Source organism: Raphanus sativus, chromosome 2 (assembly GCF_000801105.2).
Source record: "Raphanus sativus cultivar WK10039 chromosome 2, ASM80110v3, whole genome shotgun sequence".
NCBI classification, from domain to species: domain Eukaryota; kingdom Viridiplantae; phylum Streptophyta; class Magnoliopsida; order Brassicales; family Brassicaceae; genus Raphanus; species Raphanus sativus.
In genome coordinates, this window is record NC_079512.1 from 32,750,025 (window position 1) to 32,772,496 (window position 22,472).

At 38.7% G+C, this 22,472-nt stretch overlaps 4 protein-coding genes across 7 annotated transcripts; 1 reads left to right on the forward strand and 3 right to left on the reverse strand.

The window, feature by feature from the left end:
• Positions 1–5,103: 5,103 nt before the first annotated feature.
• On the forward strand, positions 5,104–6,323 carry LOC108829372 (pathogenesis-related protein R major form). The gene is made up of 2 exons (XM_018603033.2): positions 5,104–5,708; positions 5,920–6,323. Exons 1-2 carry the CDS (start codon positions 5,257–5,259, stop codon positions 6,161–6,163), a joined length of 696 nt encoding a protein of 231 aa, XP_018458535.1. The 5' UTR covers positions 5,104–5,256; the 3' UTR covers positions 6,164–6,323.
• Positions 6,324–7,811: 1,488 nt separating this feature from the next.
• Positions 7,812–11,230, reverse strand: LOC108843122 (glutamate--cysteine ligase, chloroplastic). Its single transcript, XM_018616225.2, has 16 exons — positions 11,087–11,230; positions 10,592–10,914; positions 10,357–10,507; positions 10,111–10,218; positions 9,928–10,020; positions 9,731–9,814; positions 9,573–9,641; positions 9,407–9,477; positions 9,263–9,331; positions 9,031–9,124; positions 8,857–8,946; positions 8,694–8,774; positions 8,528–8,620; positions 8,359–8,439; positions 8,201–8,270; positions 7,812–8,124 (listed from the first exon to the last, which is right to left on the reverse strand). The coding sequence occupies exons 2-16, from the start codon at positions 10,903–10,905 to the stop codon at positions 8,036–8,038; spliced, it is 1,557 nt and encodes a 518-aa protein (XP_018471727.1). The 5' UTR covers positions 10,906–10,914; positions 11,087–11,230; the 3' UTR covers positions 7,812–8,035.
• A 3,951-nt stretch (positions 11,231–15,181) lies between these two features.
• On the reverse strand, positions 15,182–18,004 carry LOC108840178 (cysteine-rich receptor-like protein kinase 10). Of its 2 annotated transcripts, none has more exons than XM_018613004.2 (7): positions 17,069–18,004; positions 16,831–16,968; positions 16,612–16,748; positions 16,292–16,502; positions 15,956–16,193; positions 15,711–15,861; positions 15,182–15,630 (listed from the first exon to the last, which is right to left on the reverse strand). In XM_018613004.2, exons 1-7 carry the CDS (start codon positions 17,856–17,858, stop codon positions 15,307–15,309), a joined length of 1,989 nt encoding a protein of 662 aa, XP_018468506.1. In that variant the 5' UTR covers positions 17,859–18,004; the 3' UTR covers positions 15,182–15,306. The 2 variants fall into 2 exon arrangements, with proteins under 2 accessions (XP_018468506.1, XP_018468507.1); XM_018613005.2 differs by having other exon boundaries at positions 16,612–16,730; positions 17,069–18,001.
• Positions 18,005–19,424: 1,420 nt separating this feature from the next.
• On the reverse strand, positions 19,425–22,242 carry LOC108840184 (cysteine-rich receptor-like protein kinase 10). Of its 3 annotated transcripts, none has more exons than XM_018613017.2 (7): positions 21,335–22,242; positions 21,064–21,204; positions 20,848–20,963; positions 20,548–20,758; positions 20,214–20,448; positions 19,973–20,123; positions 19,425–19,900 (listed from the first exon to the last, which is right to left on the reverse strand). In XM_018613017.2, the coding sequence occupies exons 1-7, from the start codon at positions 22,116–22,118 to the stop codon at positions 19,577–19,579; spliced, it is 1,962 nt and encodes a 653-aa protein (XP_018468519.2). In that variant the 5' UTR covers positions 22,119–22,242; the 3' UTR covers positions 19,425–19,576. The 3 variants fall into 3 exon arrangements, with proteins under 3 accessions (XP_018468519.2, XP_018468518.2, XP_018468517.2); XM_018613016.2 differs by having other exon boundaries at positions 20,848–20,966; positions 21,064–21,201; positions 21,335–22,241; XM_018613015.2 differs by having other exon boundaries at positions 20,848–20,966; positions 21,335–22,241.
• Between the last annotated feature and the right edge of the window lie 230 nt (positions 22,243–22,472).

A 22,472-nucleotide genomic window follows, 5' to 3' on the forward strand; every position in this document is an offset into this window, starting at 1 on the left:
CCTCTTCTTTAGGGAGACAGACAGTTGTCCATGCAACCTTTGCAACACCTCTCTTCTCTACGTTACCGGACCACAAGAAGCGAGAACAGAGCGATTCAATGGTAGTGATGCAACCCTTTGGTAAAATAAAAGCTGAGACCCAGAAGTTAACTGTGCCAAATATCACTGTCTTGATCAACTGTAATCTACCAGCAAAAGAGAGAAGCTTAGCCGACCATGAGTGGAGACGTTGGTTTATTTTCGTCATCAGTGGGGCATATTCCGAGATCTTCAGCTTCCTGCTCATCAGTGGGAGTCCTAAGTACCTTACCGGGAACTGACCAGTAGGGAAACCATAGCTACTAATAGCATTGGTTTCACTTTGGTCCAGACCTGAGGTGAAGAGCTCCGTTTTAGTGGCGTTCATGTGTAATCCCGACCAGGAAGCGAAGTCATCTAAGCACTCCGAGATTCCGTGAAGGCTGTTGCTTGTTCCGTCGAAGAAGACCATTACATCATCCGCAAACATGAGGTGAAAGAGCTTAATCTCTTCAGTGCGGGGGTGGTATCCAATACAGCCTGACTCATAGCGGGATAGCAACAGCCGGGAGAGGCATTCCATTGCTAAAACAAATAGGTAGGGTGACAAGGGATCTCCTTGGCGGATACCCTTAGTACTTTTGAAAAACCCTCCTGAGACTCCATTTACTGAGACAGAGAAAGATGCTGTGGATAGACACTCTTGGATGAGGGCGATGTAGCTGTCTGGTATCGCGAGCGCTCGGAGTGATGATAATATAAAGTCCCATCGCAGGCAATCAAAAGCTTTCCTTAGGTCTACCTTAAGCATGCCCCGAGGTGTTAGAGATTGCGTGCTGTACCCGTTTACCAGCTCAGTAGCGAGGAGTACATTCTCTGCTAGAAGCCGCCCTGGAAGAAACGCAGATTGTGCTTTGGAGATCATGAGGGGCAGGATCTCCTTGAGGCGCGAGGCTAGGAGCTTGGAGATGACTTTATAAACCGTATTGAGACAAGCTATGGGTCGAAAATCCGATGGCAAAGAAGCATTCGTCTTTTTCGGTATCAAGACCAGATTTGCCGAGTTCCATTGCTTCAGCAGCTTTCCTGTTCTGAAAAATTCCATGATTGCTTCTGTGACTTCAGGGCCTATCACAGTCCACAAGACAGTAAAGAACTCTGCAGAGTATCCGTCGGGTCCTCCTGTTTTGTTTTTAGGGAGGGAGAAGAAAGCATCCCTGATCTCGGTCGCTGAGAAGGGTTTTCCAAATCCAGCCACCTGTTCTTCTGAGCATTTAATATCAAAAAGGAGGTCCAGGTCACTCTGAATAAACATTTGTGGGGATACTGGGCCACCGAGTAGCTCTGCAAAGTAGTTCACACAAATCCCTTGGATACCAGCCTGAGAATCAATGCGCTCCCCTGACTCCGAAAAGAGAAAATGAATATGGTTCATTGCCTGTCTAGAGGCCGCGTATCTGTGGAAAAGTGTTGAGTTTCCATCGCCAAGGGAGAGCCAGTTAATGCTCGATCTCTGGTAGAAGAACGCTGCCTCCGCAGCGGAGAGCTCTTCCCAATCTTTTTGAGCCGAGAGTTCAGAGGAAGCATTGGCAATAGATGGGACTGTCAGCATTGCCGCTTGAGCTTGGATCAATTTATCATGAGCTTGCGCTGTTTTCTTCTCAATACCCGAGTAGTTCTGCCTGCTGAAATCTCTTATCACCTTTTTCAGCAATTTGAGCTTCTTTGCAACTCTGAACATAGCAGAACCTGTCACATTTAAAGAGAACCAGCTAACGCACACAGTTGCGATAAAATCATGATTCTGCAGAATAAAATTATAGAATTTAAATGGCTTTTTTATCCTTATCCTGCTTGGGTCAAAAGTGACAGAGATGGATGCATGATCAGAGAAATCCGGACTTCCGAAGTAAGCCACCGAAGATGGGAACATGTTGTACCACTCATCATTAACTAAGCATCTGTCCAGCTTCTTTGCTAGCGGAGCTGTTTTGCGTTTATTCCACCAAGTGAATGTAGTGCCTCTGTAGTTGAGATCCTCCAGGTTCACATCAGAAAGACACTGGTTGAATTCCCTTATCCTCTTGTCTACGTTCAGAGACGGGGGCAGAGAGTGTTCCGACGGGTCACGAATCTGATTGAAGTCGCCGATAATCATCCAAGGTTTTGCAGCCAGACCCTGAGACGAAGCCAGTGCCAGGAGCTCTGTCCAGAGCATGGATCTTTCTTTGTAGTCGTTTGATGCATAAATTACAGAAATAATGGTGGTGGACTGAGGGGCAGACGGCCAAGTAGCTTCCACTGTGATCATTTGAAGAGACTTGGAGATGATATTAACCAAAAGAGAAGGATGCCATAGCAGCCATATTTTTCCAAGAGGAGAGAACCCATAATTTTCATCCGAAGACCATCCAGGAAAGAGCTCGGAGATAAACTTATTCATCTTAGCCTGCTTGACATGGGTTTCAAGGAGGCCGCCAAAAAGAGGAGATGTTTTCCTAAACCATTTTCTAAATCCGCTGCGGTGACTGTACTTATTGAACCCGCGTATGTTCCAACAAAAAATGTCCGTCGACATAAAAACTAATTGATTTTGGGGCCCCTGCCCCGGTTTCCTTTCAGCCCTTTAAAGTTCTTCTTGTTTCGAACTACCTCATATCCATAATCCTCCTGATCAAACTCTCCTTCCTCAAGCTCTGATTCTGAAGACTCCACATCTGAAGAGTCAGGTTGAATGTCAGAGTTGGATGATCTCGTGATCGCCGAGGCACTCCGAGGACGCACAGAACGAAGATAGTAAGGTGTGTTGCTTGTTTCCCCGATTTCCTTATCTTTTTCAGTACCTAGCTTTGACGTTAGAATGATTTCTGTCCTCGTCGCCTCTGTTTGCGTGTTATCTGATTGCAGCTGCTTTGCGGCGGGAGCGGGGAGAGAAGGTGAAAGGAGGGGAGGAGTAGAGGTGGTTTTTGTGCCTTCGACTTCAGGCTCAGCTACCGGTTCAACTACCTTCCATATTTGTTTGCTCTTTGAACGGCCTCTTCTGGTTTTCCTCCCCGGAGATTCCTGTCTTTGCTTCTGTGGACAGTTGGCCAGTACGTGGGACTTTGAGTTGCAGTGAGTGCAGGTTTTAGCAACAGATGGGCATCGCTTAGAAGAGTGTCCAACTTCCTTGCACAGATCGCAGACTGGTGGCATCCATGGGCTGGAGACCAAAACTCTACAGATATCGCCCGAGTCGAATTGCACATTTACGGCTTCAGGAAGTGGTTTCCGGGGGTCGATGATTGTGAACACTTTGGCTACCTCCAAGTTTGTTTTGTTCTTCGTTGAGGGGTGCAGAAATCTTGGATCCCCTACTAGGCCCGCTATGCGCTCAAGTCCATCCTCATTGAAGAACTGAAAAGGAACCTTACGGAGCTCAAGCCAGATGGGGGCAGAGGTGAGCTCCGGTTTGGAAGGCACTACTCCAGGCTCCCATTTATCTACAAACATGGTTTGACCTTCGATTTGCCATAGACGCTGTGTGATAACTCTGTGTCTTGTCGCTGCGTTCGGTATCCTGAAAAGAAACGAGAAACCTTCCATCTTGGATACTGCTATATCACGGTATTGCTTGCTCCAAATTCCATTGACAATGTTGTGGAGCGTTCCCTGAGATGGAGGGTCCGAGTAGAACTGACCCAAGATAAATGGTTCCCATGATTTCCGGTGCTTCTCTATCACTGAGTTTGGGATTTTTATGCAAGCTTCGCCAGAGGGGAGGGTGAAGGCTTCTCCTTTTTTTGACAAGCGTTTTCCTAGTCCCTTAGCGTGCGTACACCAATCATCTTGCGGATGGGCTGGTTTGCTCGTGATATCGCTGGGGTTCTGCGGCTTCTGGACTAGAGGGGTATTAGTCTTGTCTCTTGTCGGAGTAGCGCTGACCTCCTCTGTAGATTTACCAGTTTCTGAAACAGGCTGAGCAACCAGTGCATCGACTTGTTCCACATTTGAAGCAGGAGAGATTTGCTGCGAGCTCAAGGAGCCTACTGGGTTGATAGCAGTGACCATGCTCTGCATAGCCTTCCCTGTTTCTTCCATAGATGTTGTACCTGCAAAAACAGGCGCATCAACAGTATCTTGCGAGCTCAAGGAATTTGTCTTGGCATCAGCATTGGCTACCTGGAGAGGCGCAGAGGTCTGAAGCTCTTCGGCGGAAGAGACTAGGATGTCGCTGTCGTTAATCGAGGATCTCTGAACCGGAGAGGCAGAGTTCGACCCGTTGATAGCAGATTTGTTATCTATTGCGTTGCAAGATGGATCTGATACTTGGGTATCGATCACTTTCTTAACCGGAACAGATTGTAAATTGACGGAGGCCAGATTGTTGTCGGCGTCAGGTTGCTGAGCATCCAGATCGGCTTGAGGGGCGATTGGAGCGTCGAAAACAACCTCGGAGTCAACGCGAGTCTGATCTTTGTCGGTGGGGCACGGATCCGCCGTAGACGAGATCTTCGGCGACGGAGTCGATGTGGCTTTTGGGGGTGATTTTGATGGAGATTTCTTGGGCTTTTTCTTCTTCATGCTGTTCGGCGGAGAAGGGGCTGAGCCCTCGGCAAGGAGACGACGTCTGATGAGACGCCGTTGGGAAGCTGTCGGAGGCACTGTTCCGAAAGGAGTCGCCTTTTTGTCGCTAGTTGGAGAGAGAAAAAGTTACCGTTTCAATAATCATATTTTTCGCTAGCCGTATTGTCAAAAGTTATAAGTGACACTCAAGAAATATATCAAATTAATAACAGTAATCTTGCTCCTTAAACGATCTGTAAAATTTTCAAAAACCATCTTTAATTTTAGTGTAAGAACGTATATATATATATAGACAAATATATATATATAGAATATGTTCTTAGTTTTGTGTATATATAATATTAGAGAGTTAAATTATTATCATGGCCTAGTTATATCTCATCTTTTTGGCAACATCTATATTTCATTTTTTTGTTATTATGTAACTATTATTTTTCTGTATATAGGACAGTTCTTTGTTGCCTAAATATCTAAGAAACACTAAACTTGTCAACGATGGCTTCAAAATTAAAATGGTGGCAGAACCATACAATTTCTCACCGTCAAAATTGCTATCCATGAATTAAATGTTACCCCTTCATTGATAGTATATCTCTATATAAACACCTTCCAACCAAGACTAAGCCTCGTATACCAATTACTTGCTTGGTTAAGCTTGATTAGTTTCAAAAAATGGTTTATTGTAAAACACTTCCCATTGTCTTTTTCTTTGCATTTGTCACTCTATACTTTGCTATCTTAGCAGATGCGACTACGTTCACAGTAAGGAACAATTGCCCATATGTTGTGTGGGCTGCCGCATCTGCTCCGGGAACGCCTGGCGGTGGGAAGCGACTCAATCAAGGCGAAACGTGGATCGTTAATGGTAATCCAGGTACCACCCAGGCTCGGATTTGGGGTCGTACCAACTGCAACTTCGATGCCTCTGGAAGAGGTGGATGCCAAACTGGAGACTGTAATGGTGTACTTGAGTGCAAATCTTATGGACGCGCACCAAATACATTGGCAGAATATGCTCTTAAACAATATGCAGACCAAGATTTCATCGATATTTCTGTGATCGATGGATTCAATATTCCAATGGAATTCAGTTCTGCATCTGGACAATGCACCCGCAAAATTAGGTCTGTATCTGATATGTTATAAAAAATTGGTCTAGATATACTACATATTCAAATACATTTCAAAAGATAATGAAGTAATTTTGTTTTTGTGTCCAAGTAATGTTCGATATTTTAGTTACAAATGCTAAATTAAGGTCTTAAAAATTATATTTATTTTTCCGTGAAAACATTTGAATAAATGTTTGGTGTGTAATTATATTTACATTTACAGGTGTACCGGAGATATTATAGCTCAATGTCCAGGCCAACTAAGAATGGACGGAGCTTGCAACGGACCGTGTCCGGTGTTGAAGACGGAGGAACATTGTTGCAACTCTGGTAATTGTGGACCGACCCCACTCTCTATGTTTTTCAAGCAACGTTGTCCAGATGCCTATAGTTATCCTAAGGATGATCCCACCAGCCTTTTCACTTGCCCTAGCGGAACCAACTACAATGTCATTTTCTGTCCGTGAATGGAAGTGTGATTATCAAGAGGCTGGAATATCATAGAGCAACGCAAAACCCAATAATAATCAATATGATATGATCCATACTAGCTGCTCTGAATAAAATCTAAGAGTTTGCATGTTTCATATCTGGTTTATTAATAATAAAGATTTCATATTTGGATAATTTAAGCATCAACACTTTCATTTTTCTACTACCGTCGGTGGTTTCCCAGGGATTGAATTAAACATTGGTCTAATTATATGGACAAACCAAATCATGAATATGCTTCTTCATCCAAAGCAGAACAATTAATACTCGATTCAATAATGAATATCTTCGAGGATGATGATGAATTGTTGAAAAAAAAGAATATCTTTGATGCATTTCCTATATTTTGTAGTACTTTTCGATAGTCTAAGCATATATACGTACATACAAGATAATATGCACATCCATTCTATGGTCTTATACTGTATTATTGTGGTTTAATTCAAAGCAAGTTAGATTGAATTTGTAATGCTTGCTTTTCTGAAACTTATTTGATAATGATCTGCATGGTCCAATTCCAAATGGACTTTTCAGATAGACAAGTCGATGTCCTAGAGGACTACCTCAGAGACTGTTAAGTGTTTAGTATGACTTTTCATTGCTATTATGTGGCCATAACAGTATTCATATACCACCGACTTATTTTTCTAAGTTTTTGTCGTCTCTCTATATGTTTACAACGCGCGCATTCAAGTATTTAACTAGGAATTTACATTTTTCACTAATTCTTTTTGGGTCGAAAGTAAAACAAAACGTAATACAGTTTGGCACGAACGCACAGATGAGCTTTTAATTTTCAAAATATGTTTCTCGTCATCATCATAGTATTAGTATGTGACTTTGTAGTCATATCTGCTGAGCTCCATTCGCGAAAAAACTGAAAGTTATCCAGAAGTTAATAAATGCTTAGGAAAACCACCGATATATTTATAACTTATTCATTTTATTTTTAATAATTAGAATTTTAATAAAAAATATTTTAAATTAGATGACATTTTCAGTTTTAATAGAAAATCTGTTTTTATATTGTATAATTATTCCTATTATGCAGCTTATAATATAATTGGTCCAATTGTGGTTAAATGAATTACTTAATGATATTTTTCTGAAAAAAATAATTAATGATTTTTTCATTTAAAATGTAATTTAAAAAAATTGTGTGCACAATCATAAAATATTATTTATTAAAAACGGAGAGAGTAAAAAACAATATGATTTTAAATTTATCATAAGTACCATAAGTCCATAACCACATAACTGGTTTTTTTTGGAACACAACTGGTTAAAACTACTGCGGTCTAGTTGTAGTGTGAAACTTTGGAATTTGTCTTTTTGATATTTTATGTCATCTTTTGGCAGAGAACTAGTCTCTTGAATTAATTACCTCGACTAGCAATTACACTGCTGTTGAATTAATTACCTCGACTAGCAATTACACTGCTGTTCAGTTTGTTGATTAACACAATCCATACGTAGAAACTGTTTTGAATGTAGCTAATAACCAATAACCAGACTATGGTTCTTAGTTTTCTTGGTCAAGTTAGAGACATGCATCTTACTCAAGCCGAGACAGCTAACAATTTAAGAATGGGACACACATGTTTCGTTTCGAAATTGACAAACTTGTCACGAAGAAAAATAATTTTTATTCAAAGACGATTTCCACACATCGAAATCCTTTAGCATAGATGTTTACTTTTTATTTTGACCGCTTCAAATTTCAAAAGAAAATAAAAATCAGTTCTCAAATCCGAATTACAACAAATAAGAAAACCTTATTCATGAGAGAGACTTGAGTTCCTCAGATAGCACAAACTCACACCTAAAAGGGTTTGGGTTGATCCCTCTTAGTACAGGAGTTCCTGGAACACAGGATCTACGCTTTGTCCCCATTCCCCATTGTACATTTCCAAGAGATTCTCCGCCGGCGTAACTCCTGTCGTTAATATTTCACCACCAATGTTAATAGAGAACAAGATGTGGATTTTATACACTGGGGAAACGTTACTTACCTGTTCTGACCACTTCATCCACAGCGTTTAAGAAACCAACTTCCTTGTAGCCCCTACGCTCTAGACCATCCTGAGGTACACAAGAAAAAGAAAAAAGAAACATAAAGTTAGGCACCAGCTTCTTTGAAGCTTTCTAAGAGAGTGCTTATGAACTCCACCTTTGCGAGTTTCAGAACATCTTCAGCTACATGTTTCAACAAACCATCTCTAAATGGTGTCTTTAAACCAGTTACTGGAACCTGTTGCCAAAATGAAGAATCGATTTAAGATAAGATGTTTAATTTTTTTTAAACTGTAGAAGAGGAGAGTGCAAATGTGGTATTTTACTTTGTTCCTTAGCATATCTCTTTCTGCTGGAGTCCAGTCAGCTGTCAGATCCAAGGCAGCTTGGAGAACGTCCTCATCATATAACAAACCCACCTGAATTTTGCAGAAAAATATCAACAACAACGGCCAAACCAGAGAACTCATGAAGCAAGAGTATGCAAATTACCCAGAAAGCTGGAAGGGCGCACAACCTCCTCCAGGGACCTCCATCAGCGCCTCTCATCTCCATGTATCTCTTCAACCGAACCTATTAGTGATAAAAGGAATGTCGTCAGGCTTAGGGAACTGAAAGTCATTTGGCTAAATTAATGAAGGCAGATGATAAAAACCTCAGGGAATATTGTTGTCAGATGATTTTCCCAATCATTATAATTAGGCAGTTCACCCGGGAGACAAGGAAGCTTTCCAGCTAAAAATTGCTGCAGTATCAATGAATTTGATTAAGCTTATAGTTTACAGTTTTGTTGTTATTGTCAGACAAGACATTAAAGATAGAATTGGACCCGAAATGTCATTCCAGTACAATCCACGTATTTGTTGTTTCGGTAGGCAAAGTACATAGGAACATCCAGTGCGTAGTCAACATACTGCTCAAACCTATACCAGATAAGAACAAAAGACAGTGGGGTGCAACTGGAGATTAGCCACGCTGTTTCATCATAGTATCTTTACACATGCATAAGTAAAACGGTCTAATGCAATGGTTGTTACTGGATACAAAAGTTTCAAACTCACCCAAAAGAGTCATCAAAGACAAACGGTAGCATTCCTGTGCGGTCCTTGTCAGTGTCTGTCCATATATGGCTGTCAAAAAGTTCAAGAGTTATAACATGGATAGGAAACAATTCCTAAAGAATCTATGGATTTGCATCGACAAACCTTCTCATGCTGAGGAACCCGTTTGGCTTTCCTTCGGTGAAAGGGGAATTTGCAAATAGAGCAGTTGCTATCTGTTGAATTTGGATAAAAATTGAGGCAATGGTTAGTCATAATCGTTAATAAGAATTTTTCTGACTATGCCATAAAGAGAGCTTGAGCTTCTCACAGGTTGCAAGGCAAGACCAACACGAAACTTCCTGATCATATCAGCTTCTGAGCTAAAATCCAGATTAACCTGTCAAAAATGCACGTAAGGCAGTCTATATAAATGGAAGTTGAAAAAAATTCTGTAGAGATGGAAGATCAGAATAGTCATCATCTAACCTGAACAGTACACGTTCGAAGCATCATATCAAGTCCAAGTGAACCAACTTTCGGCATGTAGTTTCTCATAATGTCGTATCTCCCCTGCACATAACACATTATAGTTTAACGACATGATCAGACAGTATACAAACAGCGATGAAGTTGTGACAAAACATGGGTCATGTAGAACAAACTTAGAAAAAGCCTGATAATACCTTAGGCATGATGGGAATGTCCTCACGACGCCACTTAGGCTGGAAACCCATTCCTAGGAAACCAATTCCCATTTCCTCAGCGACAGCTTTCACCTGTTAACATCCATAGAGAGAGAGTATGTTGTCTGAAGCTATTTCAGGGTAAGCGTATTGGCAATAATTATTATCATCTCCCAAGTTAACCTGATAAAGGTGTGAGTTGACTTCAGCACAGGTTTGGTGCAAAGTCTCAAGAGGTGCGCCACTAAGCTCAAATTGACCCCCAGGCTCAAGTGAAATGCTTTGTTTCCCCTGTTCAACAAAAAGGATACAAAAGATACAAATAAACCTCTAATATCTATAGTATTAAGCTCACAAGTTCCACATGCTAAACAGCTAAAAAAAGTGAAGCAGGTCAACGGGTGAAAAACACAGGGGGAAGGTTTTTACCTGCTTGAGACCAATGATCTTGTCACCTTCCATGACTTTCTCCCATTCAAATCTTTCAGCGATACTGTTAAGCAGCTCGGCTATCTGATCATACTTCATAGGGCGTAAAGTATTAACCTCAAAACCAAACTTCTCATGTTCTGTACCAATCCTGCAAACTCATTAACCTTCAAGTTAGCAAAAACGAATCCATATGTATGAGTTCAAAAATTAAAAAAAAAAAAAAACAAAGTACCTCCACTTGTCCTTAGGTTTGCAACCAGAGGCGAGATAAGCAATGAGATCCTCTCTCGTAAGCGGCTCAGTGGCGACCACAGCTTCCTCTGTTGGAGGACTCGCCGCAACAATCAACTGATGCCCTCTCTTGCTCCTATTATTATTAACCATTGAATTGGTAGACAGAGTCCTAGAGGAGGAGTAGGAGGAGCTGTCTTTCATCCTCAAGTTTCTTACACAACCAGAAACTGCTTTAGTCCTGGTCCTGGAGGAGCTTACGTGTCCAGAAGGGACAGTGTATGCTCCTCCTCCTGCCTGAGACAATAACGCCATGCTTGTTTCCTGCAACAAATCAAAACCATAAATCAATCATCTCCGGTTTAAAATCACAAAATCAAAACTCGGATCACCCAAAAACCAAATCTGAAAAGACGAGAATTAACAGAACAAATGATTAAATCCATGTGGAAGCGAAGATTCAAAACGTAAGACACGAGGAAGAAGAATCACAGACCTGAATCTGGGGGAAGGAAGGGAGAAGGAAGGGGAGAGCTTTTCAGCAAGTTCGCATCGGCGACTCCATTTATAATCCTTATCAGTGGATAGCTGAGCTGTCTGTGCGCAAGAAAGCGATAAATTAAAACAAATAATAATAATAATGATTGTAATAAAAAAGATTCTTTCCCATTTTGCCTCTTACTTTTCCTTTTTTCATAAATTTGTCCCGATAGTTATCAAACTACCGTTACTATATGTGAAACATACATAATCCGTCGTATGTGAACAGGAAATGAATTTTTGATTACTTATATATTTTGCAATATTTCTGTATATTTTTTTGTAAATTTATTACATTAATCAAATATTAGCAGCTCAATATCAGTATATCATTTCATATACTGATTTATCTTTCTTTCTTTTTTATTGAACCGTCGGGTTTTCTTTTCTATTCATGTACTGATACATTATGAACTTCGCATCTCTTTCCAAATATTTTATTAGAACAAAAAGTAGTGAACATAATATGTGTTACTAACCACATTACAATAAATTACTCCGAGACAAATAACCATTACAAGGTATCATTATCATAGATATGGGTTGGTCACTTGGTTGTGTCAATGCAAAAAAAAAAAAAATTGTTTCATCGAACAAATATTGGCATCATATGTTAATGTTCCCTACGTCTCAGTAGGTGGAACCAAACCTAACTATATAGTCTGTTTTTGTTTTATTAAACTATAGGAACAATTACATTATAAGGCACTTTTGCCTTTTTATTATAGTCTGTTATCAAAACAAATGAATGAAAAACATGTGGATGGTAGATGAATCACCCTAACATTCTGTGAAAAAAATTCAGATAGTCCATATTTGAAGAGTCTATATATATATATGTTTGACAATATATATATAGACTTTTTCCTTTTGCTTTTAGAAAAATAAAAAATTCAATAGTGTTTAGTTTTTGTTTAACTAAAATAAGATACTATCTAATACAGAATCTTTTGATACTAATATCTGAAAAAAAAATACGATTATGAAATATAAGAAGAAATTTTGGCTTTCAATGGAGAAAAAAATATAACTATATCCATTCAAGGTTTTACACAGTGTCAAATAAACAAACAAAGAAGATGTGAAAAGCTTTGTTCTCGTGAAGTTAAAAATAAAATATATGCGTATGAAATATGAAATATCTATTCAAAAAGTTCTGTAAATGTATTTTTCTACGCTTTTCGTAAGTCCGCAAAAGATTGTATTTTCTACGCTTTTCGTAATACCACCATGGGATCGTAATTGTTTAACATATCGATATTCTTAAAAATGCGCTGAAAGAACATGCATGTAGCTTTAGATCATCTCCAACCCAACTCTATTTTTTTTTCCAAAATTGAGTAAAAGTGAGTTTGGCGTAGAAAATGTTCTAACCCCACTCCATTTCTCACTCCATAATGGAGTAATCTAATTTCTTTTTGTTCATCACTCCATTATGGAGTGAGAAATGGAGTGGGGTTGGAGCATTTTTACTCCATAATCACTTTTACTCTATTTTAGAGGAAAAATGGTATTTTACATTGGAGATGCTCTTAGTAATCTATTTTATAAATCAATTATGGCTGCCACTGAAAAAGCAATTAGCTGCAGACTGCTTGCGTGTGCATACACGTAAGCAAACAACTCTTGTAAATAAATAAACACTTCTATGTTATATAGTTAGTTATTATTTAATGTGAGATGTTATTTTATAGAACATGAATGAATATGATATAAGAACTTGTATGTGTATATAAACAAATGCAAAGTTGGTAGGTGGACACGTGATTCAAATATCTGGCGGCCATGACTTCTATATGCTCCACACATCAAGCCATTAACGGAACCCACCTATACAGTTTCCTTGTTGCCATTCCTATCGAAATTCGTCACCATTGTTCACGAAACTTATCTTACACCTTCATAATTTAATAACATCTGATATAAGTCATGTAATCTTTAAAATATAACAAAAGGAGCCGTTCAGAAAGAAAAACAAAAACAAAAAGGACGTCAGCACGAGGTTAAACTCGAGTTTTCTTACTAACTCTTTGTCTCTTTCAAAGCTTAAGCAAAAAAAAAACTTTATCTCTTTCTATTTATTTATCTATTATATTATACATATAACCTTAAATATTTTCAATATAAGCAATGTATCCAGAGGTGATCAACCATCTATTCCATTAATTCTACAGCATGACCAGCTGATATTAGTTATGTCCATTAATTATTTCAACACTACAAATCTAAAGATACTAACTGCTTGACCACTACGTATGTTGTCTATCAATTGGACTCCACCAACCTGTTAACTGCTTCAATAAGTTTTAATTAATTAAAAATAAAACAGTAATTAAATAAAGATGTGTCGATTTATATGTTTCCTAATAATTTGGAACAAAACCAAAAATCTTTCTTTTAAATCTAACCACCTTTTAAATTTCCTACTTTCCAAACTTAAGTTATATCGATTTGTGTTTCTAATAAAATGCATCATATCATTTTTTCAGTATATATCCAAATTGTAAATATTTTACACAAACATTAAGTGTATCAACTAACAAACTACATGATTATAAAATATGATTTAACATGGTTTCAGTGGACTTTTAATAGAAATAAATTTTCATATAAACTCATTTAGTTTAATAAGTTTTAAATAGGTTATTGAATTAAAAATATTTATTAAATGTGATTTTATTTAAAGTTAGTGAAGACAATAATAACCCATATATATATATATGGGTTATTTTTCAAACTTTTTGCAAGATTTTTGGTCGGTTTTCGGTGCGGATTGGTTTAATATTGGCTTTCAGATATAACACTTTAAGAATCGTTCAAGTATATAGGTCATATCTAATAGAGTATTAGACTTTGATTTTCGGATCAATTATGAGTCGTTTTTTTTGATACAAATATCTTTGACTAATTATATTAGATAACTACGAAGAAAATATAATATATTACAAATTTTAGGAATAAAGTTTAAAAGTAATTTATGAAATACATATAGCCGTATGGCACAAGTTATGCAACTTGACATATTTAAAATAGTTATTAAACATTATATTAAATTAAATTAATATTAAACACAAATATGATTAGAAAAATCAAATATAAAAATAAAATTTAAAAAAAAATTAAAACAAAAGACATATTAGCTCTTTTAAGGACGGGTTAGAATCTATTGGATTTGTTGCTTTGTATATTTGTATGGGCCTTACAAAAATTAAATTGGATATGATATTTTTTTGCAAAATTGAGTTCAATTATAGACTACTAATATGCATTATTATCAAACAATTACTATAGTTTGTTAATTATTTTTAACAATTCTAGGATTAGTTAATTTTAAAATAAAACACCTATTTAAGTTTAGAAATAAAATATGGAAAATTAAAATTGTTATAACATAGGAAACTACGAAAAACTAAACTATAACATGTTGCAAATTTTATAAATAAAGATTAAAAATAGATTTCCGAAACACATATGATATAAATAGTTATGAAACTTGGTTTATTTAATATAGTTACATAAAATTATCTATTTTATTCAATTCATATCATACAAAAATATGATTATACAAACACACAAACATAAAAATTATATTACTTTAAAAAAATAAAAACCAAAAATATGTCCGTCCTCTTAGGACGGGTCAGTCTCTAGTACGTTAGTTAAAAACGTAGCAGTATAATAAGCTGAAGCTGCCAAATATTTTCTCCCTAGGCACTTAAAAAAAGAAGCAAAGTTGCGACATCGAATTGATTGCTCAAACAAAAATCATTGTAAATATTGAATATCCAAACACATGAAACACGAGGATAAAGAAGTCAACTATATTACTGAGTGTAGATTTGAAAGAATAAAATATGGGCCTGTCAAGTGCCATACACACCTTCCTAACTGGAAGGTTAAACTCGAAAATACTCGCATGATACTGGATTTATTTCACCACACACACAGTTCATATTCTCTTTGACTGTTGTGTTAGGCTAGCTAGTTACATGTTTCATAGTTTTAGAGAAATGGGCCAGTGTTATTATACTCAGCAGACCAGTCACTGGAGTGTGTAAATAGCTTACATTTCATACATACTTCTAGTTACAGCTACATACAAAACATTAAACAGTCGAAACAAGTTTCTAAAACAACCTCCAATACCACATATTGCTATAGGCATTTCATTTCATTTCAACGAGGATATAATTCAGTGATTAATGCGTCGTCAATCGACCAAGGGACAGAGTTGCTTTTAGTAGATTGTTCTGAATCAGTCAGATCTTTTTGGGGTCTACTCTGAGCAAAAAACTTTGGTTGCTTAGGCACTGGTAAAGTTACGGTGTTACTACTGAGCATCATAACAATGGTTGATAAGGTTGGACGATTGGCAGGATCTTCTTGCACACATAAAAGACCGACATGGATGCATTGAACCACTTTATTTATCTGGCAATTATGTCTGATAACCGGAGCCACTAGATCTAACGGTGTCTTGTTCCTCCACAGCTTCCACGCCTAGTAATTTTAATCAATCATTTAATATTTTCAACCATTCCTAATTGTAAGAGAGACGAATAAAAAAACTTAAAACTCACGTATGTGACCAAGTCTCGTGCACCGTCTCTCTCAAAGAAGTTGTTATTTCTTTTGCCGCTTACAATCTCAAGAACTAACACTCCGAAGCTATAGGCATCAGATTTCATTGAGTACTGGCCATGCATCGCATATTCAGGAGACATGTAGCCGCTGGTATCCACAGCAAAAGAGAAATACTAGAGTCTTTAGGCAAAAATAAAGTCCATCAAACTTTAAATTATGTGAAGCTAAGAGGAATACTTACTAAGTACCAACTATCCTCTTTGTGCTCTCCTTGGTCTGGTCCATTCCAAAGATCATTGCCATTCCAAAATCAGCAACTTTCGGATTCATATCCGCATCAAGGAGAATGTTACTCGCTTTGAGGTTACGGTGTATAATTGTAAGTCGTGAATCTTGATGAAGATAAAGAATCCCTCTAGCAATTCCACCAATGATCTTGTACCGGTGATTCCAGTCCAGCTGACGTTCCTTAGCAGGGTCTGTGCCCAACCATACATATTACATTTCTTTTAGCTCTAAACATATGCGAAACCAAAAACTAACGAAACAAAGGAACAAAGTATAAAGTGTAACTGACCAAAGAGGAAGTAATCAAGATTTTTGTTAGGCACATACTCATAGACCAGTATCCTCTCTTTTCCTTCTAGAGAAAATCCAAAAAGCCTAACCAGATTTCTATGCTGAAGCTTTGCAACAACTGCAACCTCGTTCTTAAACTCTGTTTCACCTTGTCCTGAAGTTTTCGACAATCTCTTTACCGCAACTTCAGTCCCATTTGGAAATGTACCCTAACGTTTACATCAGCATCATTTCGTTGTTTATATACACATTAGGCTCAAATTTAATGAAAATAATACACAAACTCAAGTGCAGTTAGGGAACTAATAGTAGTAGTACCTTGTAAACCTCGCCAGATCCACCTCGACCAATATTGTTACTCTCTGAAAAATCATTTGTTGCAGCTTGAATTATTTTATAGTCCAATTGCAGCGAGTCTGGGTTTGATATTTCATCTCCTTTTGCACAATGAAAGTCTTAGTAAGGAGAGAAGAAAAATGCTGATCATTGACACACTAACAAGAGTAGATAAAGATTGTTCATTAGATGAATCCTTACCATCAGTTGCAGGTGCTGTACCATAAGCTTCCTCCTTCCTCTTTGTTAAGAAACAATAACCAGTTATCAAAAGCAGAACAACCGCTATAGTTGACACAACAATGGGTACAACTAACACGTTTGATTTCGCATCTTTCCCTGCGTAAGCTCAGACAGTATAATAAATCTAAAAATCAATGATTGATATTTCGAGAAATAAAGGGCCAAATAAAACAGAGGAAAAAAACAGAGCTCTGACCAGGTCGTGCAGGAGCCGAAACCCGTGGTGGTGGTGGTGATGGTTGTGGGGATTTAACGGCGGTTTCGTTGTAGAACGGGTAAGTCTCGAATCTTGAATTACAGTTCGCCAAAATAAATCTTCCTCCGATCCTGTCTATAGGTAACTGATTGATGGATATTTGCAGACAAGTCATACAATCTTGTCTAGTCATGTCGGGAGTGCACTGAACCAGCCCGTAAACAGTCAGAGATTCTGTGACATAAGCTTTCCGCGCATCGAACTTTCTAGAACTTTTCACCGCATCCGTGACGGCTTGGTTCAGGGTGGCCATGAGCACATTGCTGAATCGTTCTAATTGGTTAGATGGAATCTTCTGTTCCTTACTAGAGTCCTTTTCACCAGCTCTTGTGAGGGCCGAGAGAATATGCCGGTGAGAGTATCTGAGCATGCACTCGTCGTAATAGAGCACTGCTTCTCTCTCATTCGGACAACGAGTGAATGAGTCGTTGACGGAGAAGGCGACGCAGCTGCTGCAAACTTCCGGCGAGAGGTCTCCACGGCAGAGGAAGAGTCCGGTGACTCTGTCGGGGGCTTGTCCGGATGAGGCGTTTTGGAATCCGGAGGAGTAGGAAGCGTTGCGGGAAGAGAGAGAAGACAAAAGGGTTCTGAGATTGGTGGAGTAAGTGCTGTTGCTTGAGTAAGTTGTGGTATTCGGACAGTCATGGTAAACATAAGTATGGTTTTGAGCACAAACTGCGAGGGATGATGACAAGAGGAAAAAGAATATGACATAGGTGAAAGCCGACATTTGTATATTTTCTTTGATTTGTTTGAAGCTTTGAATATACTATGAAATTATTGATTTTGTTTCACTCTGATGGTATATTTGCTGGTTTCAATGATGATCTTGTGAGGACGATAATAAGTCAATCAACGTCAAAGTAACCCTATGCTTACTCAATTAGGCTATACTCAATGCCTGCCATGAATTATCTGCCCGACTTATGTTCCATGCTAATCTATACAAACTTTTGAATTGTCCTACCCAACAACCAATGGCCTCTCCTTTCCTATTAAACTCTTTCCTTTACTTTTCTTACCAGTGACCAAGTCAAGCTATTCCTTGGTTTTTCTAGAAACCTTGGTTTATTTATCTTTAAGGGTTTCTCTAAGCCCGAGCTTACAAAATACAACAACTGAACAAAGAAGCATAAACTTTTCAAGGTGAGCATCGTTAATCATACTCTGAGAAGAGAGAGAAAGTGGATCTAGTGAGGTCCGGCGGTCGGTCGGCGCGTGAGCGACCGTGCCGCCGCCGGTACCTTTTTCTGTTCGATCTTTGCGGTTTAAACCAACAGTTCTCTGCATCTTCTTCGTCTCCTCAAGTTTTTGCTTTGTCAGAGCTCTGGTTAATCACCAATCGCGGTGGTCCGTTCTTGGAGTAATGACGCGGTGGCGGAAAGGACGGCGGTGAAGATGTTAGTAGTCGGATTCCACTTCCGGGAGACGGAGGCTCCAACAGATTCGTCGACGCCGGCTTTTGTCTCCGGGACGGGGAGTTCTTTCAACTCCGCCGTCGTCGGCCCTAGCTTTCGGAGGACGAAGGATCCCACAACCTTGTCTCGCCGGCTCTGGTCCCTTTGCTTTTAGGGTTTAGATTTTCTTTTTTTGTTTTGTTGTCGTTTCTTTGATTTAGTTTGGGTTGTGGTATCTGAGATATCGTCGGAGGACGATGAAGTTAGCCGTGAACTGATGCGGTGGCAAGCGAAGCCTTATTTCCGGTTGGCGGTGGTGTTCGTCTAAAGGAGGAGATTTCACCGCTGTGTGTGATTGATTCTCTCAAAATTTGGTATACCGGGAGATCGATGGTGTTTGCGGGGTTACGAGTGGAGTTTCGGGAGAGCCGGTGTGTTCCGGTGTACCGTGAGAATGCTCCGGTGTTAGCAAGAAGCGGAGGCGACGCGGTGGCCTGGAGTGACGGCGCCGTTTGTCTTTCTCTTTTCTGTGCTAGGGTTTCCAAATGAGGCTGTAGACCATTTGGAGTTTGGGTTGGATTTTGGGCCTATTTAGGTTTTGTAACGTTTGGGCTTTGTCCCCTTTTATTATATATAACATCTTGACGGGAAAAAAAAAAGAACAAAGAAGCATAAGCCAACCTAAGAAAAAACGTGTAAATAGTTTACATTTCATACATACTTCCAGTTACAACTACTTATCACAATTAGTATCATTTTAACATTTATTAAACAGAAAATGTAATTTTAGAATTCCAACGCAGTTTAAACTTATTTTCAACTTAATAACAATTACAATTTGGATCGATCTTATTAATATTTTTATTTATTTTAACTTCTATTAGTTAACTAATTATAACTAATAAAAACATAAATATTTTTCATATCATTATTTAAAATTTTTAATATATATAAAAATATCAAAATGATATTCTTCATACAAAACATTTCTACAGCTAAAGAAGATTTAAAATAACCTCCAATAACACATGTTGCTATAGGCATTTCATTTTCAATGAGGATATAATTCAGTGATTGATGCGTCGTCAATCGACCAAGGGACAGAGTTGCTTTTAGTAGATTGTTCTGAATCAAGCAGGTCTTTTTTGGGTCTACTCTGAGCGGAAAACATTGGTTGCTTAGGCACTGGTAAAGTCACAGTGTTACTACTGAGCATTATAACAATGGTTGATGAGGTTGGACGGTCCACAGGATCTTCTTGAACACATAAAAGACGGATATGGATGCATCGAACCACTTTATTTATCTGGCAATTATTTACGATAACCGGAGCCACAAGATCTAAAGGTGTCTTGTTCCTCCAGAGATTCCAGGCCTAGAATATTAATCATTTAATATTTTCAACCATTCTTAATTGTAAGAGACAAATATGAAACTTAACACTCACGTATGTGACCAAGTCTCGTGCTCCGTCTGTCTCCAAAAAGCTGTTATTTTTCTTGCCGCTTATAATCTCAAGAACTAACACTCCGAAGCTATAGACATCAGATTTCATTGAGTACTGGCCACGCATCGCATACTCAGGAGACATGTAACCACTGGAATCCACAACAATATAAACACTAATCTTTTGGCAAAAATAAAGTCCATCAAAGTTTAAATTATGTGAAGCTAAATGGAAGACTTACTAAGTACCAACTATCCTCCTTGTACTCTCCTCGGTTTGGTTTCCAAATATTCTTGCCATTCCAAAATCAGCAACTTTCGGATTCATATCAGCATCAAGGAGAATGTTACTTGCTTTGAGGTCACGGTGTATGATTGTGAGTCGTGAATCTTGATGAAGATAAAGAATCCCTCTAGCAATTCCACCAATGATCTTGTACCGGTGATTCCAGTCTAGCTGACCTTCCTTAGCAGGGTCTGTGTGCACCCATACATTTGATTTAGCTCTAAAGACTTGCAAAACCAAAAAGGCAAAAACTAACGAAACAATGGAACAAAGTGTTAAGTGTAACTGACCAAAGAGGAAGTAATCGAGGCTTTTGTTAGGCACATACTCATAGACCAGTATCCTCTCTTTTCCTTCTAGACAAAATCCAAGAAGCTTAACCAGATTTCTGTGCTGAAGCTTTGCAACAACTGCAACCTCGTTCTTAAACTCTGCTTCACCTTGTCCTGAAGTTTTCGACAATCTCTTTACTGCTACTTCAGTCCCATTCGGAAATATACCCTAACATGTACTATGTTAGCGCAAGTTCAATGAAAATAATACACAAATTCAGGTTTAGTTAGGGAACTAATAGTAGTAGTAGTACTAACCTTGTAAACCGCACCAAAACCACCTCGACCAATATTGTTACTCTCTGAAAAATCATTTGTTGCAGCTTGAATCGTTCTATAATCCAGTTGCAGCGAGTCTGCGCTTGATATTTCATCTCCTTTTGCACAATGGAAGTGTTAGTAAGGAGAGAAAAATGCTGATCATTGACACACTAACAAGAGTAGATAAAGATTTTTCATTAAATGAATGCTTACCATCAGATGCAGGTGCTGTATCATAAGCCTCCTTCTTCCTCTTTGTTAAGAAACAATAACCAGCTATCAAAAGCAGAACAACCACTATAACTGGCACAACAATGGCTACAACTGACACGTTTGATTTCCCATCTTTCCCTGCTTAAGATCAAGACAGTATAATAAAAATCTAAAATCAATGCGAACGGACAGAACTTAACATAGTTGAATGTTGTTATCCAGAAATCAATGGCCCAACCAAAAGAACAGAGGAAAAAAACAGAGCTCTGACCAGTTCTTGGAGGAGCTGAAACCGGTGGTGGTGGTGGTGACAAGGCTTTAACGGCGGTTTGGTTGTAGAACGGGTATATCTCGAATCTTGAATTACAACTCGGCAAAATAAAACGTCCTCCAACCTTGTCTTGAGGTAACTGATTGAATGATATTTGGAGACAAGTCAAACAATCTTGATTGGTCAGATCAGGAGTGCACTGAACTAGTAAGTAAACAGTCTGAGCTGCTGTGAACTCAGCTTTTCTCGCATCGAATTTTCTAGGACTTGACACCGCGTCGGTGACGGCTTGGCTGAGGTTGGACATGAGCACATTACTGAATAGTTCGAACTGATCAGATGGAATCACCGTGTCATTCCGAAAGACAGCTTCACCATTTCTTGAAAGGGTCGAGAGAATAGTCCGGTGAGAGTATCTGAGCATGCACTCGTCGTAATAGAGCACGGCTTCTCTCTCATTCGGGCAACGAGCGAGTGAGTCGTTGACGGAGAAGGCGACGCAGCTGCGGCAAACTTCCGGCGAGAGGTCTCCACGCCAGAGGAAAAGTCCGGTGACTCTGTTGGGGGCTTGTCCTGATGCGGCGGTTTGGAATCCGGTGGAGTAGGAGGCGTTGCGGGAAGAGAGAGAAGACAAAAGGGTTCTGAGATTGGTGGAGTAAGTGCTGTTGCTTGAGTAAGTTGTGGTATTCGGACAGTCATGGTAAACATAAGTATGGTTTTGAGCACAAACTGCGAGGGATGATGACAAGAGGAAAAATAATATGACATAGGTGTGAGCCGCCATTTGTATATTTTCTTCGATTTGTTTGAAGCTTTGAATTTTTTTTTTTTTGTGCAACGGATAATAGTTTGAAGCTTTGAATATACTAAGAACTAATTGATTTTTTTTCCTCTCTGATTGTAGATTAGCTGGTTTCAAATGATGGTCTTGTGATGGAGATAATAATCAAAGTCAAAGTAAACGCTATGTTTTCTCAATGTGTGACATCAATTATCTGCCCAACTTATGTTCCCTGCTAATGTATACAAACTTTTGAATTGTCCTACGTCTCCTACCCAACAACCAATGGCCTCTCCTTTCCTATTTAACTCTTTAGTTTACTTTTCTTACCAGTGACCAAGTCAAGCTATTCCTTGG

Bases quoted from the DNA above. Each gene is read 5' to 3' on its own strand.
- LOC108829372 (XM_018603033.2), top strand. From the start codon at position 5,257: ATGGTTTATTGTAAAACACTTCCCATTGTCTTTTTCTTTGCATTTGTC. The intron at 5,709-5,919 runs GTCTGTATCTGA...TTACATTTACAG, and splicing joins CAATGCACCCGCAAAATTAG to GTGTACCGGAGATATTATAG.
- LOC108840184 (XM_018613015.2), bottom strand. From the start codon at position 22,118: ATGGCGGCTCACACCTATGTCATATTATTTTTCCTCTTGTCATCATCC. The intron at 21,205-21,334 runs GTCAGAGCTCTG...CTTGATCTTAAG, and splicing joins TTCAGCTCCTCCAAGAACTG to CAGGGAAAGATGGGAAATCA. The intron at 20,967-21,063 runs GTAAGCATTCAT...ATTGTGCAAAAG, and splicing joins TACAGCACCTGCATCTGATG to GAGATGAAATATCAAGCGCA.
- LOC108840178 (XM_018613004.2), bottom strand. From the start codon at position 17,858: ATGTCGGCTTTCACCTATGTCATATTCTTTTTCCTCTTGTCATCATCC. The intron at 16,749-16,830 runs GTAAGGATTCAT...CTCCTTACTAAG, and splicing joins TACAGCACCTGCAACTGATG to ACTTTCATTGTGCAAAAGGA. The intron at 15,631-15,710 runs GTGAGTTTTAAG...TAAAATTACTAG, and splicing joins CACGAGACTTGGTCACATAC to GCGTGGAAGCTGTGGAGGAA.
- LOC108843122 (XM_018616225.2), bottom strand. From the start codon at position 10,905: ATGGCGTTATTGTCTCAGGCAGGAGGAGGAGCATACACTGTCCCTTCT. The intron at 10,219-10,356 runs GTAAAAACCTTC...TTTGTTGAACAG, and splicing joins AGATCATTGGTCTCAAGCAG to GGGAAACAAAGCATTTCACT. The intron at 8,440-8,527 runs GTAAAATACCAC...TTTTGGCAACAG, and splicing joins GAGATATGCTAAGGAACAAA to GTTCCAGTAACTGGTTTAAA.